Here is a 9,373-nt window from a genome sequence, read left to right as displayed (position 1 = left end):
TGAACTTCAATGTCAAAACCTAATTTGATGGTACACATAAAATCAGTGTTTTTGAACAATAGCACCAAAAGCAAGACATCACACGCACATAAAAAAAATCAACAACGTAATGTCTGACAGTATCGTAGAAAGCTCACTTGACCTTTTGTTTTTAAAACCGCATAGTTTCCTCAAGGCCTGAACAAATGTGGCTTACCACTGAATTCTAGTTTGTAAATAAGAAAGAATCAATTATCAAAACTACAGACATCTGAAACATGATTCTGCACTCATATACACATACTGCAGGACAGTCCATTAAAATACCATATTTTATAACCACAGATATTATGCTGAGAATTTGTCTTGGTGCTATTTCTTGCCTCTCACAAGAGGTCAGTCCTGGATACTTAAAATACTAAAATATGATGAACAACCAAGATGAAAAGAAGTTCCTAGTTAGATCTTAATTTAAGATTACAGAGTGAATAGACTGATAGCTTATGTGTTTAATATTGTGCAAGTGAAATTACTAGCCTTAGAGCATCGACTAAGTAAAAAGAAAGACATACATAGGAATGGGCATAGGAAAGGCTGGAATATAAAAAAAAATAGGCACAGATGCAAAACTAATGAAACTGGAAAAGCAAATACCTATTTCCACATTTATATTTGACCATACAGCATGGTTAAACTTTGACTTTCAATCACAATACAATGGGTTGTCTTCACCTGTTTGTGTCCCTAAATAAACCCATGCTTCCAAGGAGGGAAAACAAACAAACCACTGCAAATCGGTGGTGACAAGAGCTATAACATTAAGTGACTAAAGCATGGAGTTGGGGGGTTGGGGGGCAGTTACACCAAATTTCTTTTAAAGCAAATCTGATACAAGTATTTCTACTAATGGATCAGTCATCATCTCAGACATCTCATTTAATAGAAAAAATGCCTATTAAGTAAAAGCATTACTGCCAATTCTACTGTGAGAGTACATACATTCCCCTTTAATGACAAATGTGCAAATTATATGCACAGATTAAGCGCAATCCAGGTTAGTAATTTCATTACAACTCGCTTACTGTAGTAACAGGAAATGAGCATTATTCTGCAACCATTAAGTGTATGAGAACTGCAATTTTTGCAAAAAAAAAAAGTTTTAATCTATTAAAGCCCAATTTCCCTAAGAGCCTAGACTATTAAGCCTTTTCATTAGATAGCCTAACCTTTCATCACTAGGTGAAAAAAGTCTAATCTGTGCCAACATATCCTGCCACAAAGGCAGGAAATGAACACACACAATGTTAAATGTGAAAATAGCAATAGAAATCAAATTCTAAGAAACACATAATTAGGTCTATATTATTCTTATTGGCCACCACAGCAACCAAATTAAAGCCAATCTGTGAATCAAAAATATACTGGAATCCATACCAGATAAATACAATCAGAAAAATCTCTCCTATACCATTCATTAAGCACATCCTGTAGCAACACCTGCTTCAGGTGACGGCAAATAAAGTGACTTCAACATAAGACGAAGAATCAATCATGATGTCGTAATCATGTTTCCGTTTGAAGAGGCAATTTGACATGCGTGTTTAACAGTTGGAATAAAAAGTGTCTCGGAATGAACTTGAAATTAATTTCAGTTGCTTCTGCTTAGTTTCTTACCAGATAAACAGCAAGGGGAGGTAGCAAACAGCAAAAAGGCATAGGCTACATATATAGGCCTACATTTTAGTAAGTGGAAAATATTGCATTAAGCAGCAACAATGACTTGATCAAATTTTTGTGCAAGGAATTGTTAGGTAAAAATGATTGACAATAAACACAAAATTTAAATACAAATAATCTATGGCAATGATATGAGAGAACATTCCACTATATCCCTTGCATTACGCTTTGGTCGCTAATGTCTTGATGTACATTCTTCTTTGAATGGAGCATGAAATATACCCATGCACCATTCAAATTCTTTTTTTAGGGGGGATGCTAATTATGCTTTTTCCATTTCCATTATTCCCATTCTGTAAAGTTAAACTTACCAGAAAAAGAAAGAAAAAAAAGTAACAATGCTTTGAGCAAGAGCACACATTTGCAATGGGACATGTTTTGGCAGAACAGAGGACATGGGATATAAAGTGCCACTGAAATGATTACAGGTATGAATCCTTTTCCCCTCTCCTCAGCCAAAGGTTTCACTGGATGAAACGTCAGGGGAGGGGTTGAGTTGAGACCTGGTCTCAGTGACTGTAACTAAGGGGAACTCTGAGAAGTCTGTGCTGTGTCCTCGAAGACTAACTTGTCCATTGGCAATAGTGAACTGTGAAGAGGCTCCCGACCTCGATGTCTGGAAATGAGATCTGAAGTTCTGATCAAAGGTGCTGATTTGAAAAGTCTGCAGCATCCCTTGTGAAGAGTCTGACTTTTTGGAGGGCGAGACCTGTTCCAGAAAGTCTTCCTCGGCTGGGGACACCGCAGAGGGAGGGGTGGTCTCATCACCTGAAAACGAAAATGAGTGCTGGGAGTCCCCCACCAGCAATCCAAAGTGAGGTTTCTCTAAAGTGGACCTTAGCGGAGAGCTCATCCCTGATTTGAACCTGCTGGGGGAAGGGAACTGTTTCTCCGTGGAGAACAGAGGCTGCCCGGCTAGGGTGGGGCTCTCGGAGACCAGGCTGAGGCTCTGGCTGCTCAGGTAGCTGTCGTTCTGGCTGGTCCTCTCCAGGGCTTGCTGGAGGAACTTGGAGTACTCTTGCAAGAGGCTGACCTTCTCAGTAGGCGGCTGAGTCTGGGCGCTGGAGGCTCCCAGGCTCTCCACAGGGCTGCTGTCTGAGACATCCGAGGAGTTGATGGATATGCTCGAGGTCACCTCCGTGTCTGCCACACTGAAGGAGATGTCCGACTGCCCGTTAGTTTTGTTGGAGTAGTGGTCCAACAGAGTCTGGAGAACCTCGTCTGGCAACACGTTCTTGTCATGGGTTGCCTTAATCTCCGTGTTGATGGGCTGGGGTTCCAGGATGGTGGCAGGGACAGTTTCATCAATGACAGTTGACACCACAGTTTGTGTAACAGACGGCTGAGAAGAGATGCTGCTTGTGTTGAGGGCATAATCCCGATTGTTGTTGGCCATTGCAGCCTGTAGATAACGTTTCTTCTTGAGGAACTGCATGGCGTCATCATAGTTTGTGCTGCTGGCTGCTGGCTTGGTTGGTCCTCCTTGAAGAGTTTCAACTGGCTCAAGTTCAGTGTTGCTCTCCACGTCCAAAAGGCCTTGTTTGTCCACAATCTCAAAGGTGTACCGAGTGACCTTACTGTTTTCCTCAAAGGAAGACAAAGGGGACAGGCTGGGAGGGGGTTGTTCACTGGACTGCTTAAGACTCCTCTTGGGGACCTTCTTCAGGACCAGTTTAGGAGGAGGAATCTCTTCAGATGACACCTCTCCCTCTTGGTGGCGGCTAGCTGATTCTTCAGGAAGTTCCACGGAGTAGTCTGCTATCACATACTCATGTTTGACTTTGGAGGAGACGGCATAGAGAGGTAGACATTCAATTTTGCTCTGTCTCTGCTCCTCTTTTTCCTCTGTTCCCAAGACAGCAACAGTGTGCCCTTCCATTTGGGCAGCAGTGGAAGCGGCTGAGCTCTGCAACTTGTCTGAACACTTCTGACGCTTTTTCTTGGGCAGTGAACACTCTTTGGCAGGAAAGGAGAGGCCTAGCGAGTCAGTTTCATGCAAAGATCCAACTTTCCCAGCTGCCTTGTTGGCCTTCCTCTCTCTGTTCTCATGACACATTCGCCTGTGCTTTAAAACCCGGTCTGTTCTGGAGAAGTACTGTGGAAATAAGAATGAACATTGTTTCTATTGTAGCAGCTTACAGACACCATGTAATGAAAAACTTAAGTTGTTAAGCTTTGTAGTTACCCGTAACGTATGCCAAGGAGGCAATACAGACCAAAAAAGAAAAAATGCATTCACAAACTTTATGCCAACAAGAAATATGCACTCAAAACATCCAAGAACTTACTTTTTTTCCATTCTGCGTATAAACTCTGTGAATGGTAGCTTACTCAGCCTGCACTCAGGGAAGTGATATTTTGATTGACATCTTGCTTGAGGTGCTGAGCTGGGTGCTCATTTCTCAGGTAACAATGCTACTGTTTTCCAAAAAGGCACAATGTTCCCAGTAAACTGAAATTGGTTTGACTGCAATCACATTTCATCACTGCCTCTTTAATTTTTATTGCCACCTCCTCAAATACTTATCAGCAGCTACTATTGGGCCTTTGGCTAGTATTTTCATCAACTCTTAAACTCTCAACTGAATTTCAAGTCCTGTCTATATATAGAGCCACTTAATAGTCTGAGTTCTAATTTCCATTTTATGGTGTCTTTAAGTACTACAACACGGATTTAGCTCCTTATTAAACTGTCCTCTAGCTTCAGATGCAGTAATTTACTAGTAAACAGAAACACGGCTTACCTGGTGACAGTAGTCACACTGGTAGGGCTTCTCTCCACTGTGGGTCCTCTTGTGTCTCTCCATGTGATACTTCTGGATGAACCTCATCCCACACTCATCACAGCGAAAGGGCTTCTCACCTAGGCAAAGAGACAAAAAGAGAAAAAAATATAATCCGTGGAAGACTAAAAAAGTGAGACATGGCTATTGATGTCCTTCATCCTTCACTCACCAGTATGGATCTTTTCGTGTCTCTGGAGCAAATATTTCTGAATGAAGCGCATGTCACACTGGCTGCACTGAAATGGCTTCTCACCTGGTGAACCAGATTGAATAATACATTAACCTCAGCATATGAATAACAATGCAGACATTGTGTTTAATATGACACTCAAAGTAGCTTTGCAGTATTATTTTTTCTTGCATTGTTCCCCTTTAGCTTGACAATTCATCTCTTGATCTTTGAAACCTAGCTTCACTTATGAAGGAATTTGTACATCATCACCATAATATCTAATTTCAAGCAAAGAAGTTAATAGTATGTCAGTATATATTCTGTAATGTTAACGTGTAATTCATACCAGTGTGGATGAAGACATGTCTCTGCAGATGGTAGTTGGTTCGGAATGCAGCGTTACAGTGAACACAAACGTGACACTTGGGGTTTTGGAGGCCCAATGATCCATCGTCATTGATAGTGAGAATCTATCATAGGAGAGGAAAAAAGAATAAAAAATAAAGATAATAGCCTTTGTTTGTCTCTTATAGCTGTCACTATGGAAATTCATACATTTTCTGAAATAATGCTCTTCACACTCACACGTGCATTGCAGGCCATCTCCACCATTAACCTACTTATTTAAAATTGCTGAATATCATTAAGAACTTTTCTCACTTGCACCTTAGCTGGCGAGCGTTGCTTCCTCTTCTTCTTCTTGGGACACACCATCAGGTCCTTAGCTTGCTTCTTGTCCTTCTTCATCTGGACCAGTGGCTCAGACAGCTTCAGCTCCTGCTTGATGTTCAACTGTGAAAGCAGGACCATGGATAGGGAGACACTTTTGTCATTACAAACAAAGCAGCTGGCCTATTTCCAAACCGCTCCCCTCGAATGCCGACAACTTTCAACATTCTACACCTTAGGCGGACAAGCATTTGATTCAGATGTGAGCTTTTTTTCCTCTATTTTTCTAGGTGGGGGGAATAAAATGGTGAATGGGGCATGTGCATGGAGTACATACACTAATGATTGAATGTATCCTGAGAGGCTGGAGGAAGTATTTTTCTTATCGAATTTTCTAAACCAAACCAGAACATTGCAAAATGTCTCCTGTGATTCAAGCTGTGTGGGCAACCGCATGATTGTCTCAACACAAAGAAAAATAACCTAGTTCCAAGGTTTCAGCACCAGCAAGAGAATAATAGGTATTGTTCAATGACTATCTGCCATACTCATCTGATGACAGAATATGATTAACATTTATTAACTTTGATCATTTGGCTAACATTAATTATCAAAGGTTAAGTCAGTTAGCTGCGGGGAGGGGGTGACATTATGGTATTAAACTGATAAGATCTTCTTGCTTCTCCGAAATACCTGAAGCTGACATTTAATCTTAATCTGCAGTGCATGAACAGTGTTGTTTATGAATGCTGTTGTTTTCAATGACCACCTTTGGGGTGGAATGGGGTTTCTCCGTCTAGCATTGATGTCATACATTCTTGCATATACCACTGTACTCAACTCAAAATGTTGGATACATCTATCCATGGCAAACTGTAGGCATTTTAAATGCCTCTTGACAATATTAAATCAGTCTGTTTTTGAAAGTTTTATTGCCTCTTTGGCAATCCCACTGGCAAACACCATTGTTTTGCAACCTGACACTATGCCAAGTAGGACTGTTTGTCTGAAATGCAATAGCTATTAATAGCGGTGAGGGGTGGGATTCAGTGATGGGTCAATCCTTGGTTGATTTATGAGTGTTCAAAGGACTGATATGGCTGAACTGATGTTATGTGGGATGGTATGACCAAAAGATATAATCTTGAAAATTCATTGAGAGTATGATTATGTGGAGACTGGGTATTGTATCCATAAGAATCATCTAATCAAAATACCGCTGAATAGATAGTTTCAAACAAGGACCACTACTAAACCAGCATGAAACTCACTGGCATATGGAGCGAGCAGGGCAACTTATTGGAGAGTTTAAGGGGGAAATGCACTCCCACCTCTCCTCCTCCCTCTCCTCCTCCTCCATCATTCTTTGTCATCTCCTCCTGCATCATCAGTTGCTCCGGAGGGACCAAGTCATGTGTAACCAGTGAGCTTCCGGTCAAGTCCTCATCTTCGTCTTCATCGTCGTCGTCCTCGGCCAACAGAGGGTGGTTGGCCAGTGACCGTTCTCCCAGGGTCATCACCACCAGGCCCCCTCCACTCCCCAGCCCGACCCTCCCTCCTCCATCTACTCCTCCACTGCTGCATTTCAGCAGCATGCCCTCCAACTTGTCATCAATGTTCATCTTTATTTAGACTGGTTCTTGAGTCTGTGAAAGGACAGAGAGAGAGAGAGAGGGACAGAGATGACTGAACAATGATTGAAGGCCAAATATCAATCACTCTCAATGCTGACACCAAGTTATGTCCTATAGTTCTGACAGGTTCTATTCTCCCATTCACTCCATACAAAGATTTGACAGTTTATTATTGCCTTGCTTATTGGCAAATGCACATACCTTGTAGAACATTATTTAATATGCTCCAGGAGTAGTTAGGAGCCACTCTTAAATTCGGCATGTATCCAATCCACCATGCAACACATTTACTGAATAATATTTCCACTTTTATAACTGGTTCGCCTATTATTCCCATAATCTTTTCCCACCATAATATAACATGGAGGGAGATATTTTATTATAATGCGCTGCCTGATTTATCATCTATACGCCGAAATTATCAGAGGACCCTATCGATTCGTAACAGGTCTTAAGTCATGTTCTATGAGGTATGTACGTTTGCCGATAGGCAAGGCAGCATCATATTGACAGAATTTGACTGATGTTTGGCGTGACGTGCTCTCCAAGCAAAGGGAGCGGAACGTATCAGGACTAAATGTCAATCATTCACAATGTGGACACCAAGTTATTTCTAATAGGCCTACCAAAAAGAAAGCTAGAAAATTAGGTTTTCTAGTTAGCTAACCAATGAGAGATTTTACTGCAACATTACCCCAACATTGCCTGTTACTTTGCATTACACTCAAACAAATACAGCTCTGCATTACTTGGTCTTGGAACGGTTGCTAACGTAGCGCTAGCGGACCATTTTACAATAGTTTGAGACGGTCAACTAGTTAGACCCATGGGCCAGTGGGTGAAGTATTTGTATCGGCTAAAAACACCCACTGCAGCAGCCACTCAGTGTCATGTGTGACCACACTCATACAGTCACTAAAGTGGGTTAAGTCCAAGTATCTACCTAGCTAGCTACGCTTGTCAAAGAAGCTTCGTAACGGTAGCTACATTACTGCTGAAGTGCGATCGGAAGTAAGGCAGTTTGCCCTTCAAAGTAAAAGACTAAGATTGTCACTCCAACATAGTCTCAAAACACTCAGTGGAAACATTACAATAAATATGGAGTTAAATTCCAGCTGTTTAATACGTATTTTGTGTAAAATGTCCATTCCACAGCAATGGCACAATGCAAGATGCTGTAAGTACAGGACTGCAAAAAATACATAAAGGTATTCTCAAACCAACCTTCAAGATACATCTTACATGGGTGTCTACTGCAAAATCAAATAACCTATTTCAGTAGCATATTCGCATAGAAGGGGGGCTCCCAATGCCATACAGGCCCATGCCATATGCCGCATACGTGTACTATGTTCTACCGTATAAACATTAAAACATACGTGCGTCAATAAGTGTTTTATTTTGAAGGCTGAGGCCGGAAGTTGTATTTTTATTTTTGCTACATTGACAGGGCTTGTCAAAGGCCTGTTTGAGCTAGTTTGTTAGCTGCTAGCAACTTGCTGCAAAAATGGTCCGTCTTTGACTAGTGTTAATGTCTGATATTATAATATTCAATTGACATTCATTTTCCTAAGTTATGTCATGTCATATGCTTTAACCAACAAACTATTCCACCTCAGATTAAACGCGATACATGGCAAAACACACAACTTGTTTGTACATTTCACGAAACTTATCTGGCGAGCTAGTTAGCTTTCGGGCTAGCGCTTGGAGCTTCCTCAGCCATTCTGGTCAATAGGCCACAATGTTGTAGCTGGCTAGTTAAGCTAACGTTCGCTAACTAGCTAGCTCGCTAACAAGAGAAACAATACCGTGCGCCTCGGTGGTAGTTATGCTATATGTAAGCCAATATTGTTTTGTCTTACCTGCTATGCGTCTTAATCGTTAAATCCGTTTAGTTGTCATGATTGTTATGCAAGACTGTACTGTGTAATGATGATGTGCGGAATAGTCAAATACAACATCACATCTGATGAGCCAAGGCAAGAAAACTCCTATTTGTCGCCATCTAGTGGCCAACAATAGACATTCGCTAATGGGGTGAATAGTGCGCTCCTTCTCAACATTAGTACTGCTAGTACTACTGGGCTGCTACTACTACTACTGCTACTTCTTGTACTATTGTTACTAGCCTACTGTAGGCCTACTACTACACTTACTACTACTGCTATTACCACTAATACTGCTAGTCTACCACTACTACTACTACTAATAATCTTTATTTATAAAGCACTTATCAAAACAGTGCAAAGTGATTTACAAGATAAATAGACCCAAATAAAGCCGCTATGGAGAAATTGTTTCTTTTTCATGCAGTCCTCTCTTCGTTGTCTTCTAAAATTAGGCTTATACATTTTGACAGCCTTTAAATCACACAGATCAGACTAATTATATAT

General features: G+C 41.1%; 1 protein-coding gene across 2 annotated transcripts; it reads right to left on the bottom strand.

Annotated features, from left to right (window-relative positions):
• Positions 1-1,131: 1,131 nt before the first annotated feature.
• On the bottom strand, positions 1,132-8,915 carry znf148 (zinc finger protein 148). Of its 2 annotated transcripts, none has more exons than XM_071898877.2 (7): positions 8,843-8,915; positions 6,615-6,989; positions 5,335-5,466; positions 5,021-5,144; positions 4,672-4,755; positions 4,461-4,579; positions 1,132-3,811 (listed from the first exon to the last, which is right to left on the bottom strand). In XM_071898877.2, the coding sequence occupies exons 2-7, from the start codon at positions 6,963-6,965 to the stop codon at positions 2,168-2,170; spliced, it is 2,454 nt and encodes an 817-aa protein (XP_071754978.1). In that variant the 5' UTR covers positions 6,966-6,989; positions 8,843-8,915; the 3' UTR covers positions 1,132-2,167. The 2 variants fall into 2 exon arrangements, with proteins under 2 accessions (XP_071754978.1, XP_071754979.1); XM_071898878.2 differs by having other exon boundaries at positions 5,341-5,466.
• Between the last annotated feature and the right edge of the window lie 458 nt (positions 8,916-9,373).

This window comes from Centroberyx gerrardi, chromosome 10 (assembly GCF_048128805.1).
Source record: "Centroberyx gerrardi isolate f3 chromosome 10, fCenGer3.hap1.cur.20231027, whole genome shotgun sequence".
In the NCBI taxonomy this organism is placed as follows: Eukaryota; Metazoa; Chordata; class Actinopteri; order Beryciformes; family Berycidae; genus Centroberyx; species Centroberyx gerrardi.
This window is presented reverse-complemented; position numbering and strand designations above follow the sequence as displayed.